The following is a 14670-nucleotide window of genomic DNA, read 5'->3' as shown; positions in this document are numbered from 1 at the left end:
TCTAGTTTAAAATGGTGGGATTTGATGGTACAAATTTCCTTCTCCTTTTCTAATCCCCTATAAATGAAAAGACATTCACTTCCAGCTTCAATAGGCCCAAATTTTGAGTATTATCCATTGCAATCCAATTACATGTATTAAACGAGATCATAGTAACCAATGCTTTTGAAAGTTGATGTCGGATACCTCTCTCACATGATATACAACCTTTAATTTTTCGAAGAAAATAACTTACATAATACTGTATTTCACGACGTGACATCACGCGTCCACAAAATAGTCACATATACCAAACCTTTTCATGTTGTTGAAACACATAGACAAAAGATTACACTCGTCTTTGTTTCATCAACATCAGATGCCTACTATACGTGCCACGTCGTACCTCCAAGAGACGCACCCGGTCACGTGCGCATTGAAAAGCAGTCCTAGTACCTACTGCCCAATCACAGCAGCGCGTCCCAAATATTGCAAAAAAAGTGGGTCCCATTTGGGCACTCGCCCAAAAACAAAACTTACAAAAACCCCCTCACACGGACTCTCTCTCTCTCTCTCTCTCTCTCTCTCTCCACGACGTCTTCACCCATCACACCTCCCACACTCTCTCTTCTTAAACGTCTTTCTTCTCTCTTCGCATCAATTTCCTTCACCAAACACTAACCCTAACCCTAACCCCCCTTCCACCCCCAAAAGATTTCAATTCCGCACCCCGACCATGGATTCGGAGCCCAACAACCTCTTTGACACGGCGTCGCAGCCCGACACCGCCAACGACGCCTACACCTTCCTCGAATTCAACACCCAGGGCGAGGACTTTGACTACCCGGAGTTCCGCGACCCGATTCGCTCTCCTGTCGCCTGGCCCACCCCTTCAGATTCCTTATCGGAACCTGCAGACCGTGACCGTGGCGGTGGTGGGGTCGGGTCCGACCACCAGTCCGATGCGTCGCCGGTTTCTGCTGCCCCGGGCAGCGCCACAAAGGCTAGGGCAGGTGGGTCGGGCAGTAACGCCGGCAATAATCAGGTGGTTGACGTCCTAACGCCTGGGATGAGTGTGCTTAACTTTGAGGATACTGGGGATGACGACAATTACGAGTTTGGAAAAGGGGATTTTACAGAACATGCGTGCCGGTACTGCGGCGTGTCGAACCCGGCTTGCGTTGTGAGGTGTAATGTGCCTTCGTGTCGAAAATGGTTCTGTAATTCAAGGGGGAACACTTCCGGCTCTCATATTGTGAATCACCTGGTAAGTCACCCAGTTCGGAGTGTTATTGTTTCTGCCTTTTTATTTATAATTTTGGGTTTTGTGATTATAATTTTTTGGGATGAGTCCAATGGGAATTTGGGTAAGAACTGGAAATTACTAGTCACAACATGGATGCCACTGGAGGAAATTTAGTAGTTAGAGAATGCAGGGAAATAAGCGTGTTTTGTTTTAAGAGACATACTTGCTGATACGCCATCACGTGTTGGCATGGGTTATACGAAGATCGAACTAAGTTTAAGGTACATTTATAGCTGCATTATTATGCCCTCATGATGGTTTGGGTTATTATCCCGGTTTCAAGATGTTTTTATTTCTACATTTTGGGAGATTTTGGTTCAAACATGGTATTGGATTGCAGAGATAGGAAGCAATCTGGGTAAAGAGAAAGTAGATTCTGATGATTTTTCTTTGTCGATTAATCATGGCACCTTATACTCATGGACTCTTTGTTTTTGTTGAGTTGTAATTTGGTTGCTTGAGTGGGTTGACTACTTTTTGGTCTATTGGAGATTCATTTGGTTCGTGTTGATGTTACAGCTAGGTTTGGCCTCATATTTTAGAAACCCTATATGTATGGGTTGATTTAAATAATTTTTCATAATAACATAAGCTGTAACATGCTCTGATATATTAATGCAAATTTATAGAGATACGTATTTGTTGACACAAAAGTTGGGAAGTCTTCTACTTCCCACACCACTTAATATTAAACTTCCATTAATGGTAGGGCACTTGACCAGCAATTCTGGATCAATATTCCTCTGATTTGTCTGCATGGACATAATTGGACCTTACATACGAATGGAGTTAACGTTACATCTGTTTAATATGATTTAAGTAACCAGCATTATGCTTCAGATTTTGATGTTTACAGGGCTGCATGATTTAATTTAATGCTGTACATCTTTTATGCCAATCATGTGGCAGTTCTCGAGTTGATTGTACTCTTGTTATTACATTGTATGATCTATGATAGAGCATTAGAGAATCCTTTATATCCTCTTTTGGTTTATGTTAGCTCTAGTGGGATCATGGATGGATTCCAAATAATTCTTTTAAGTTAAATTACAAGCTAAAGTAAGGAGTCATAGTTTCTATGGTGGAGTTTGTTTGATTTGAAGGTTTTAATATCTAGGTGATGCCAGTAAATGTTTTCTATAATTGTTGAGGCCTTGTTTGGGATTGCTTCTGTAGGAACTAGAAGTGCTTACGCTAGAACCATGTTGAAATTTCTATTAAATATTCAAATGCCTCCTCTAAAAGCTGTTGAAAATGCTTCCTGGAGAAGCGTCTGGCAGGTGCTTCTTCAGAAAGCACTTCTATGACCCAGAAGCAATTCTAACAGTTTTTCCAAACGGAATCAACAAGCACTTTTGGCTGTCAGCAAGGCTTTTAGCCCTTCCAGAAGCAATCCCAAGAGGCTCTAAATTACATGGACTTCAATTTCTTTTCTCTAGTGTAACGGGAACTTACCATAAGCTGCCCCGTTTGATTTCACATCACATTGAGCAGGCATAAATTTTTTGTAGAAATTAAACTGCATCTTCCATTCACGTCTTTTCATTTTTCATCTTGAAAAATTAATCTTTGTTGATGCTTTGAACAACCTTTTCACAGGCAAATTTTTAAGGATATGCAACCACAAATAATCTGTGAAATATAATGAAAGTGCCAGCTCTTGGAGCCTGATATCATACATAACTTTTTTTTTCTTAATAGTATGCTGATTCTTGGGTGGTTGCATATGGTGGGTTCCTAAATGCGAGTTTGAAAGCTGATGTTATTAATATGGGATAGACATTATATTCTGATAACTTTTCCTAATTGGTTTGTTATGTTGGGTTTTGAAGGTCCGAGCAAAACACAAGGAAGTCTGTCTTCATAAAGATAGCCCATTGGGAGAAACAATCCTTGAATGCTACAACTGTGGATGTCGTAATGTATTTCTTCTTGGATTTATTTCAGCCAAGACAGAGAGTGTTGTTGTTCTTCTTTGTAGGGAACCCTGCTTAAGTGTTAATGCATTGAAGGATATGAACTGGGATCTGAGCCAGTGGTGTCCCCTGATAGATGATAGGTGTTTCTTGCAGTGGCTTGTTAAGGTTTGGTATTTTGCTATCATCAGGTTCATAGTTATTTTCATTTGAGGCAATTTATGGTTTTCTGTTTAGTAGTTTTAAGATGCTGTGCTTTGCAGGTCCCGTCTGAACAGGAGCAGCTAAGGGCGCGCCAAATCAGTGCTCAACAAATAAATAAGGTAGAAGAACTTTGGAAGTCCAATCCTGATGCTTCCCTTGAAGATCTCGAGAAGCCTGGTGTGGATGATGAACCCCAACCTGTGGCCTTGAAGTATGAAGATGCTTACCAGGTGAATCTGTTTGGAATTCATTGTATATACTTTGAAATGTGAGAAGGCTTAGTTCGTGTCCATTTTATAACACGAGAAGCCTTTGGAGAATCTGCATCTTCTAAATGGATGTTTTGCTGATAAGCTGATGATTTTCTTGTTTCTGGTGCAGTATCAAAATGTGTTTGCACCACTTATTAAACTTGAAGCTGACTATGATAAAGTATGCAGACAAACCTCTGTTTTCCTTTTTCTTTTCAATTCAAAGATTTCTTATGATCCCTGTGGTAGAGAACAAGCTAGTTGTTAAGTTCTTATGATCTTATTTATGTTGTAGATGATGAAAGAATCTCAAAGCAAAGACAATGTCACAATTCGGTGGGATATTGGTCTTAACAAGAAGCGTATTGCTTATTTTGTGTTTCCAAAGGTGATTGTCTGCGAAAATTTGAGAGTATTTTTTTTGGGTGAATTCTTTTAGTACTATATGCATGTTTTTCATTCTGCTCATATGTATGTGTTATTAACATTCAGTTTTTTCTTGGGTTGTTGCAGGAAGACAATGAGTTACGTCTTGTACCTGGTGATGAGTTGCGGCTTCGTTATTCTGGAGATGCAGCTCATCCAGCATGGCAGTCAGTGGGACATGTTGTATGCCTCTTTCCTTTCTGAAGCCTTAAGAGTATATGTTGTAGTTTTGTGGAACTTATAGTACTTATCTGCTGTTTCAGATCAAGTTAACTGCACAAGAGGAGGTTGCACTTGAACTTCGTGCCAGTCAGGTAGTTTTAGTATTAGTGCTGCTTATATTTTATATAATTCAGCAAACTTGGTTGTTACTAATGTGTATTCATGTTGTTTGCAGGGAGTTCCAGTTGATGTGAACCATGGCTTCAGTGTTGACTTTGTCTGGAAGAGTACAAGTTTTGATCGGATGCAGGGGGCCATGAAAGCTTTTGCAGTGGACGAGACAAGTGTTAGTGGGTAGGTTTGCTTGTATTGCTAAATATTGTATGGAAATGACAAGCATAAATTGGTTTTTAGGGCAGATATTGCATTGGCTATTTCAGGTTGTATTTTATTCAATGAAAGTATGTTAAAAAGAGAAATAAATAAATCATGTCAGGCTGCAGTGATGTTTTATGTTTTGCATTTAACTTGATTGTTCTTTTATACTATTTGTGCAGATATATTTACCATCATTTGTTAGGCCATGAAGTAGAGGTTCAAATGGTCCGTAATACATTGCCCCGTCGTTTTGGTGCACCTGGTCTTCCGGAGCTCAATGCATCTCAAGTATGATATCTTGATTATACACTTTTTTGTTATCCTCTAGTTCATGATACATTACTTTCTTTTCTGGCTTATCCTCTCTTTCAATATACTAGTTTTTCACTTCAAATGCATCTCTTTCCCAAGTATTTCACAATAGCATTTTCTCGGACCTTTTGAGGATTCTTTGTTGTAGTTGGTGTTGGTCTAATCTGAGTGTCTTACCACTTTTTTATGGATAGGTTTTTGCTGTAAAGAGTGTCCTTCAGAAGCCTATAAGTTTGATCCAGGGTCCACCTGGCACAGGAAAAACTGTGACTTCTGCAGCAATTGTGTATCACATGGCTAAACAAGGCCAGGGACAGGTAAAATAACTCACATTTATTATTTCCTCTCTCTCTCTCTCTCTCTCTCTCTCTCTCTCTCTCTCTCTCTCACTCTCTTTTAATCACAATTTCTCTCTTTACCAGGTTTTGGTTTGTGCTCCTAGTAATGTTGCTGTAGACCAACTAGCTGAGAAGATAAGTGCAACTGGGTTGAAGGTAGACGACCAGTGCTTGGCCGTTGCCTGCAATTATACTGACTCTATAGAATGTCCCTTTGTTTTTGCGGCTCTTCTTGAATGAATATTTAAATATCTTTTTAGTTGTGTACGCATTGGTGTGCAGACACATAATTGGATTCTGTTTCTCTGATAGTTTTAGATTGGAGAGCTTCTTATTTACCTGGGTTAAATGATGGTTTTGTTGCTCAGCTGTTCAGTAGTTTCCTTTTTTTTTTTTCTTCTGAATTTTAGATTGCTCCTCTATGATAGATCTATTGTCCACTGTTCATGCGTTGTTGCTTTTATTACTAAGCAGAAATCTCTATCAAAGAAAAGTAATTGCAAACCACAAGAAATCAGAATGAGTACCTAAACGGATTTCTGTTCATCTTAGTATGAATGTCTCTCAAGTACCACTTGTTCTGCTTTGTAAAGCATAGCAGTGTGTAATCTGATTTTTATTTGTTTAAAACAAGTTAGTTTACAGTTGGGTGCTATTTATGAGCTTTGGAAATTACCTCATTTTGCGTGAAACATTGCAACAGATGTTTTTCTTATTATATGTGTTCTTGGTAATGATAGGTTTCTTATGAATTTGTCTGATTTTTTTCTTCCTTTTGGTATTTAAGGTTGTCAGACTTTGTGCAAAATCAAGGGAAGCTGTTAGTTCTCCTGTTGAGCATTTAACCCTTCATTACCAGGTTTGTGTTGACTTGTTGGCTTAATTAATAATTTTATTGTCTGGCTTTTCTTTATTCACTTATTTAACTGGATGCTTACTGACTCTGTTAATCTCAGGTTCGTCATCTTGACACGTCAGAAAAGAGTGAACTGTACAAGCTACAACAATTGAAGGATGAGCAAGGTCACTTTGCTTTTCTAAAAACTTCTATGTATATTGTCCTGACTTGATGCTGATTAGTTCCTGAAATTTTACAGGAGAATTGTCTAGTAGCGATGAGAAAAAATATAAGGCACTGAAGCGGGCAACCGAGAGGGAGATTTCTCAAAGTGCTGATGTCATTTGTTGCACATGTGTTGGTGCTGGAGATCCACGATTGGCCAATTTTAGGTTCCGTCAGGTTGAAATACATCTTACATTAACAGTTAGTTACTATCTGTCACAACTTAAAAATAGCTTACACAAATCTATCCTCTGCTTTTAGGTACTTATTGATGAGTCTACTCAGTCTACGGAGCCTGAATGCCTGATTCCTTTGGTTCTTGGGGCAAAGCAGGTACTCTGAGGTCAAATATATAGATGTTGCTAAATTTTGAGTCCGAGGTTGATTTTTAACAAATCGTTGCCTGGAGTCTAATGAGAAATTTCCATATTAGGTTGTTCTTGTTGGAGATCACTGCCAGCTTGGTCCTGTCATTATGTGCAAGAAAGCAGCTCGTGCTGGGCTTGCCCAGTCTCTCTTTGAACGCCTCGTTTTACTTGGTGTGAAACCAATTAGATTGCAGGTAATTGGTCCAGAGTTTGCAGTGTCTGTGCATGGTTAGCTATGCATAGTATCACGACTAGTGTACATGTACTTGCCCTTTTTTTTTTAAAATATATTTATTTATTTACTTTTTTATGTTGGATAGTCAGTGATGAAATCTGAGTTTTGTATACCCATTCATCAATAGATATGATATTGGTCTTTTCTTCTTAATGTTACTGCATGAACATTCAATTCAATACTAAGATGTGTCTATAAAGTGTTGCCTTACTTCACTTTATTATAAACTTGTTGCAATTCTCAATGTATTTGACCTTAACTCATTCTTAGTTGCTTTGGAATTTAGGTACCTGCATTTGTTTTTCTCCTTTTTATCACATATTTTCCTAACTTCTTTGAGCAAATCAACTCCACTGTGATTTAACTTGTTTGGATTATTCTCAACGTTTAACTTGGTTGGATTCTTTCTTATTTTATTTAAATTATTTTCTGTCACCAATCTTGTATCTGATTCAAATGTTAAGTTGCATAGTGTAGCTGTCAGTGCACCCTTAAGACGCTTATGACACTTTCTGTCTTGTATGTCATTCGAAGTGAAATTGCTCTTGCGTGCATGGTTATGTTGCAATACTTATATATTATGTATGATCTAATTTTAGGTTCAATACCGAATGCATCCAGCCTTGTCAGAATTTCCATCTAATAGCTTCTATGAGGGCACGCTTCAAAATGGAGTCACCATCAATGAAAGGCAATCTTCAGGCATTGATTTTCCTTGGCCGGTTCCCAATCGTCCCATGTTCTTTTATGTACAGGTAACAATAAGTGCCAGTCAAGTAGTTTCAGCCAACTAAAAATTTGGGGTGGTGCTATCCACACACCCATTTTTACCTTCCACATACATCTCTCAATTTTTGGCTGTTGGATCGAATGAATTGAAGAGGAGAGGACAGAAATTAACAGGGGGTGTGTGGGAGGGAAAAAGAGGTATATGGATAGCATTGCAAAGAATTAGGCTTTGTCTACTGGATGGTTTTCTGACTGACTTTTTAAAAATCATATTTTCTCCGAAGACTTGTTCTAGACTCATGCATCTGTGTTATAGATGGGCCAAGAGGAGATAAGTGCTAGTGGAACATCCTATCTGAACAGAACTGAGGCTGCTAATGTTGAAAAGATTGTCACAACATTCTTGAGGAGTGGTGTAGTCCCTAGTCAGGTGAACCTACAACATTCGTTTTGAGTTTAGCATTTTATATATATTGATTCCATGTTTCATTAATTTAATAAAAATCAACACTTTATAGATTGGAGTGATCACACCGTATGAGGGACAGAGAGCTTATATTGTGAACTATATGTCGCGAAATGGTGCTCTCAGACAGCAACTTTATAAGGAAATTGAGGTAATATATCTGACTCGTCACATGTAGAAGCCTTTGCTCTTGACCTATTTTGACTGTATTGCTTCATTATTGTTATTCCAGGTTGCAAGCGTAGATTCATTTCAGGGAAGGGAAAAGGATTATATCATCCTTTCGTGTGTGAGGAGTAATGAGCATCAGGTGAGTTCATAAAACCACTTATATGAGAAATTCGTACTTTTTTCCTTTCGGTTGTCCCAAAGATGCGTCTTTCTTTTTCTTTTTTCGAATTGTTTTGTTGCTATTTTCCTATTATTCATGCTATAAATCTTACATGTTGGGTTTTCAGTGTACTACTTTTTGGTTCATCTCACAGAAAATTACATACTTTCTTTTGTGCTTATTATTATTATTATTATTATTTTTTGGGGGGGGGGGGGGGGGGGTGTGGTTAAGGGGGATGTTGTTACTGATAATTGAGTAGTCATGATTAAACAGAATGGCATTGAAGGCTGTCTTCAGAGTTGGTTCATTGTCAATGAGTTCCAGATTTTGGTTCTAAGATAATATAGAATGACTGTAGATAAAAAAAAAAAAATTAGAAGAGCCGTCTTCATTTGAAGAAGGAAGTATATTTATGATAGTTTGATTCCTGGCTAATACATTCCTTTTCAGGGCATCGGATTCCTTAATGATCCTCGCAGGCTCAATGTTGCTCTAACACGTGCTCGATATGGTATTGTCATTCTTGGAAACCCAAAAGTTCTTAGTAAACAGCCACTGTGGAATAGCTTGTTGACACATTACAAGGTATTAACTGTTCTCTGTAATTTTGTTATTGGTGGTTTATGTTGACCTGTTCCTCTTGTTTTTTATTCCAGTTAATAGAAAAAGAGTTGAGGCTTTCTCAAGTATTCTTTTCTGATTTAACTTGACAATTTTTCTGTTTGATGTGTATTTTTTCGTTCTCATCTTGTTTTTCTCAAGTCCTTTTAGGTCCTCTGGTTCATGGTGTTTGTAGTGTTTCATTTATAGATAAAGTTATGTGTACTATCAAAAAAGGAAATTAAAAAAAAAAACCATTTCCAAAATATGGAAGTCATCTTGGGAATGATTGGTGGCAGCTGGCTAATACTTGTACGGCTGGCAGCATATTTGTTAATGCTAATTGATCATGTACTGTAAATTTTGTTTATGTCCTCCTGTTTATTCTATTTACCTTTTCTTCTCTCTTTGATTGTCATGTGCTGGTTAAAAATGATTGTGCCGTCTGGGTTGATAACTTGATATTCAGACTATAGCGTTGCTATTACTGACATTTTATACATCATTAGGAACACGAGTGCTTGGTTGAGGGGCCTCTAAATAACCTGAAGCAGAGTATGGTGCAATTTCCAAAGCCTAAAAAGGTTTGTCACTAGCAGAGAAGGCAAAAATTAATTTTTCATGCTTTTCTTTTGATGTACACATTTTTAATTTGTGGTGGGAGTTGGATCTTAATTATGAAATCATCAATTTATGATGGATGTAAAATTATGTTGTGTTTGCTCTACTGTTGACACAGATCTACAATGATCGGCGCCTATTCTTTGGAGGTGGTCCTGGAGTTATCCCCAATGACAGTTTTGGGTCTGTTGCCTCAGCTGGCCAAAATGCGGACAGAAGAAGTAATCGTGGTAGGGGTATGTTAGCGCTAGTATCTTTCCCTTTTTACCTTCTCTCTCCAGGAATCGTAGGATGAAGTGCATTGTTTGTTTTCTCCACACTTTCCATTTTACTCTGATGGTGTTCTTTTCTTGTTATCTTTGTTTTGATACTTCTTTTTCGTTTCCTATTAGTAGGGATGAAAAAGGGAAGAAATCTAAATGAAAAATTGAAGCCAACGCTTTTAACGTAATGGTTATTGATATGTTAGTGTTTAGTGTATAAACTTGGGTTCGTTTAATATGGTGAGTAATCCAAATAAACGGTTTCACATGTGTTGAAATGTTAAATTTTTTCCCCTTTAGAAGTTAAAAATAACTAATCCCAAATGGACAAGGAAAATAGAAGAAAATAATTAACCCTTAAATTCCAAGTTTTAAATCCAATAATAAGTAGAAAATCTTAATTGTAAACATCTCGTATGTCTAAAATAATGATGTCTTTCATCCTTATAAAATGTTTATGTCAAATGCAGGTTCTTACCTACCTCCTGCCCCACCCAATGGTACCCATAAGCCTGGTGTACATCCTGCTGGATATCCAATGCCTCGGGCACCTCTTTCACCATTCCACGGAGGACCCCTTTCTCAACCGTATGCTATTCCAACTCGTGGAGCTGTGCATGGACCAGTTGGAGCTGTTCCTCATGTCCCTCAACCTGGAAGTCGTGGTTTTGGGGCAGGACGCGGAAATGCTGGTGCTCCAATTGGCAGTCATCTTCCGCACCAGCAAGGCACACAACAGAATGTTGGGAATATGGGGTCTACCTTCAACTTTCCTGCTCTTGAAAATCCAAATAGCCAACCATCTGTTGGTGGCCCCTTATCTCAACCTGGATTTGTCAATAATGTTTGTACTGGCCCCTTTTTTTTTATCATATACCAATTCTCCTAGTTCTTGTTCCTTCATCCACCTGATGCATGTGCTCGTCTTGTTGTATGCAACAGATGCCAGTTCAAGGGCCAAGCCAAACATTTCGTGATGGATTTTCCATGGCGGGCATGTCTCAGGTTTTTCTCGTACTAAACGTGATATTTTTAGTAACTTGTGATGTTGATATTCATCTTTTAATTTCATCTTTGATTGCATGTTGCCAGGAATTTTTGGGTGACGACTTTAAAAGTCAGGGATCACATGTTCCTTATAATGTTGCTGACTTCTCCACACAGGTATGAAGTTGCGGTGCTTTTTTCTTTTGTCGTTTTTTCAGTGTATGCTGGGCCATGGGCCATACATTATTTGTTTGCTTCAGCAGTGTACTTCTGGATTTAGTTTTTGGGTGTAGTATATTTGTGTTCACCGTGTTTTGACTCAAAATCACTTTTGGTCCTGTGGTTTTAATTGTATCAATAGTCACTGTAATTTTTGTTAGCAATTTTATAACAATCAAAAGTTGAATAAACCCGAAAAGAGTGTCTTTCTATCAAATAAACCCAAGAAGTGCAGGTAGTTTTAGAAAGCCGATAATGCGGTCTTTCAATCCCTTAGTAACATTTTCTTGAAAACAGACAGATTGTTTCCCCAAATTGAAAATCTGGATTCTAACTTGTTTAATCACCTCACTTCCAAAATTGTTTTTAAATTGCTAACAAAACCAAACCCACTGACTGAAAATGAAATCGAGCCAAAATAGTGTGACCAAATATGCATTTTTTGGCCTTTATGTGTTGGGCTATGCCTTAAGTTGTTTGTTGAAGGACGTGAGACAATGTTTTTCATTTAAATACCCTTTTTGTTTTCATCTTCGATGAATTATTTTCCCTTGGAAGAAGTGATTCTACATCATGCTAATCAAAAATTGAAAAGAAAAGGTTATTCATAGAAAGAGGATTTGCCTTACCCTTTTTGTGTCCACGCTATTTTCTTTCCAAATGTATCCATCGTCAATGTTATGTAATTTAAGAACCTCTGTTACTTGCAATTACAGAATTAGTCATGTATTCGAAAATTAAAACTTACATTATGCTAGCTTGGTCAACAGGCTTCTCAAAGTGGATATGCTGTTGATTATGTTACTCAAGGAGCACAAGGTGGGTTTCCAGGGAACTTTCTGAACCAGAACTCTCAAGCTGGATATTCTCGATTTGGTACAGGGAATGACTTCATGTCTCAGGTTTGCTAGTTTCCCTTTCTTTTCGTTACATTTTTACTGTGCTTTGGGCAATTCTCAACTGCTTTCTTACAGGACTACATGCCTCATGGATCACAAGGCCTATTTACTCAGGTGGGCTTTAATGACCCATCACAGGATGAAGCATCACAGAACCACTATGGAGTTGCAAATGCCAATCAACTCCAGTCCCAGGTTTCATTTCATACAAATGCTATTTAATAGATTACTACGGGAAAATAATAAAATGGGATGTAGAGACATTTGGCTCCGTAATTAGCAAGTCCTTTCACATTGTTCTTCAACAGCGTTTAGTGGGTTGGGCATATGACCAACATGTTTACTGCATTCTTCCTCTGTTCTTTTTCAAGTCATAGTTTGGCTTGGTGGTGGCTGTCCTCGCCGGTGCTAATAGCTGATACGTTCAACATATTTTCAGGGCTTTATGAACTCGCTGTACTCTCAGCCGTTTGCCCATTACAACACACAGCCAATGAACTTGCAGGCCCCACCACAACAGCAGCAGCAGCAGCAGCAGCCACCGCAGCCTCAGCCTCAGCAGGGTCAGACCTCCCAAAATCAGAAAATCCACTACAATGGTTAAGAGACAGTAGGGAATAATGGCTGTGATGGGTTATAGTCTTTTGCATTCAGCAACTCGGTTTGTGCTCTCTTGTGTGCCCAAATACAACTACCCTAAATTGCCGAAGATTTGTCGGTTGCAATCAGTGTGGTTATCTCCAGAACCCCTAGTTGATATGTTGTGGGTTTTGGGGATACTATCAAATAGAGTGGGCAAATGAGCATATGGGGTCTGAGCAAACAAGAGCGACACATCCGGTGCTGAGAAAGAAAAGGATAACCCCGATATTACCTGCTTGAAGTTTTGTATTGTTCTGAAGAAAGGTAAGAAAAAGATGGGTAAGTGAAATGAGAGCATTACATGGCATGGTTTTTGGCGAAAGGGTTCGGGCACTTGGAGAGCGGGGCGCGCTGTATATGCGACTGACAGGGAAATGACCCAATTTATTCATATACAGAAGCAGTTCTACAACAAATTTTGTACAGCATGCTCGGGGAAAGTCGCCTAACCCTTTCGGCTCCAGACATGTAATTATACTCTACATTATAATATCGCATAGACGACGACGATGAAATCTTTAGCAAGTATTTATCCAGTGCTTGTGCTGCTCGGCGTAGAACCCTTACCCCGGTCAGGTGGTATATAAAAAGCTTGATGATTGGTTTGTTTGTGTAATCTGCTTTCGTTTAAATGCTGCCTATTTGACCCCAGTAATATCTCCCCTCGGTTTCCTTCTCTTTTCTTTTGGCGTCTAGTTTTTTAAAAACACGAAGCCACTTAGTATGACGATTAAGTGGTATTTCTTCATTGGTAAATGAAAGGTTTAGGTTTGATTCTCGCCAAAGTGAATTTGAACTACGTTATTGCTAGGTCATTGTGTGGTTTAACTCACTAGCTCATGCTTTATGCGTAGATAATATTGTTTTTTTATTTTTTTTTTCTAATGACTGATTTTGTTATATTAGATGTTAGATTAGCCATCGACAGAATTCGAACTCATGTAAGGGTTCAATACCTTATCATCACTGTAATAAATGACTCTTTGCAGATAATATCATTTGTTCAATATAAAGTTGTTGAAAAACGAACGAAAATAAGTACACTGGTCGAAAATAAAGAAACTTCAGATAGAGCCCTCGACAACGAAAGTTCTTTGGTTATCTTCATGTGGTGGTATGACTTGGAAAATGGCAAAACAATCCAAGCCCTCCATTTCCTCCACTATTTGACTCGGAAACTCGACGAGTCCAAAACCTTCATGTACCAACTCGCTTATGCACTCGGCGGTCCATGGCCTGACCTCCGTTGACGCCCAAACCGTAGTACCTCTGCCGCACACGCTCTTCAACGTCTTGGCCAACCCCACCATTTCCTCTTGGTTATAGAACACGTCAGACATCAAAATTGGGTCCAACTCGCTGATTTGACTCGGTGACTCGTCCGATCCCCACACGAGTTCACTCACCTGGACTCGGTCCCCGAGTCCGTTGGCCTCCACATTCCTCAACAGCCCCGGAAGTAGTGGCCCCATATCCGTGAGAAGGACTCGGCTCGCTCCAAGCCGAGCCGCTGTCAGGCCGGGAAGTCCTGCCCCAGCACCGAGCTCGAGGACGGACTTATCTTGGAAGTGAAAGTGGACTGTGCCTTGGGTGGCCATCCAGTTGGATAGGACAAGGGCCGAGTCCCAAACCCATGAGCCGGTGAGAGCTCGACCCGTTGTTGAGTCACTGACGTCGTCTAGCTCGTGGATAACTAGGGTTTGGTCTGCAACCTGGATTTGTCTCGTGCCCATATTCTGTCAGCTCTCTTCCTTCACTTGGTAGGTAGTGTTGCTACGATGTTATATACATTAGGGTTTTCTTTGTTCTCGTTACTTTCTTTTGACAGAGAATATTTTCTTTGAAGTGGAAGAACTTGGTAACAGTTTAAAGTAAGAACAAAGCTGGTGTATGAGAGTTTGTGCTGGCTGTTGAGGTGTCGGAATATCGGCATCTGAAGCTTGTGCTAAAGCGGTGACTTGAGAAGAAAGCA

The 14670-nt window shown here is 39.2% G+C and overlaps 2 protein-coding genes across 3 annotated transcripts; one reads left to right on the top strand and one right to left on the bottom strand.

The window, feature by feature from the left end:
• Positions 1-550: 550 nt before the first annotated feature.
• Positions 551-13314, top strand: LBA1 (RNA helicase). Of its 2 annotated transcripts, none has more exons than XM_068448786.2 (29): positions 551-1246; positions 3118-3369; positions 3465-3635; positions 3787-3837; positions 3952-4044; positions 4170-4265; positions 4346-4396; positions 4480-4598; positions 4802-4910; positions 5129-5251; positions 5357-5428; positions 6060-6131; positions 6229-6295; positions 6370-6512; positions 6597-6668; positions 6769-6897; positions 7538-7693; positions 7984-8097; positions 8186-8284; positions 8366-8443; positions 8918-9052; positions 9577-9651; positions 9807-9924; positions 10422-10795; positions 10894-10956; positions 11044-11115; positions 11928-12059; positions 12132-12251; positions 12496-13314. In XM_068448786.2, exons 1-29 carry the CDS (start codon positions 716-718, stop codon positions 12658-12660), a joined length of 3852 nt encoding a protein of 1283 aa, XP_068304887.2. In that variant the 5' UTR covers positions 551-715; the 3' UTR covers positions 12661-13314. The 2 variants fall into 2 exon arrangements, with proteins under 2 accessions (XP_068304887.2, XP_068304888.2); XM_068448787.2 differs by having other exon boundaries at positions 571-1246; positions 9807-9918.
• Positions 13315-13762: 448 nt separating this feature from the next.
• Positions 13763-14431, bottom strand: LOC137711340 (uncharacterized). The gene has a single exon (XM_068450570.2). The coding sequence runs from the start codon at positions 14429-14431 to the stop codon at positions 13763-13765; it is 669 nt and encodes a 222-aa protein (XP_068306671.2).
• Positions 14432-14670: the final 239 nt, after the last annotated feature.

This window comes from Pyrus communis, chromosome 6 (genome assembly GCF_041283825.1).
Source record: "Pyrus communis isolate YQ-2024b chromosome 6, ASM4128382v1, whole genome shotgun sequence".
In the NCBI taxonomy this organism is placed as follows: Eukaryota; Viridiplantae; Streptophyta; class Magnoliopsida; order Rosales; family Rosaceae; genus Pyrus; species Pyrus communis.
The sequence above is the reverse complement of the archived record's forward strand: the minus strand, read 5'-3'. Positions and strand labels throughout refer to the sequence as shown.

Coding starts and splice junctions, on each gene's coding strand:
- LBA1 (XM_068448786.2), top strand. CDS start 716: ATGGATTCGGAGCCCAACAACCTCTTTGACACGGCGTCGCAGCCCGAC. Junction 4,599..4,801: donor GACGAGACAAGTGTTAGTGG/GTAGGTTTGCTT, acceptor CTATTTGTGCAG/ATATATTTACCATCATTTGT. Junction 6,513..6,596: donor CCAATTTTAGGTTCCGTCAG/GTTGAAATACAT, acceptor CTCTGCTTTTAG/GTACTTATTGATGAGTCTAC.
- LOC137711340 (XM_068450570.2), bottom strand. CDS start 14,431: ATGGGCACGAGACAAATCCAGGTTGCAGACCAAACCCTAGTTATCCAC.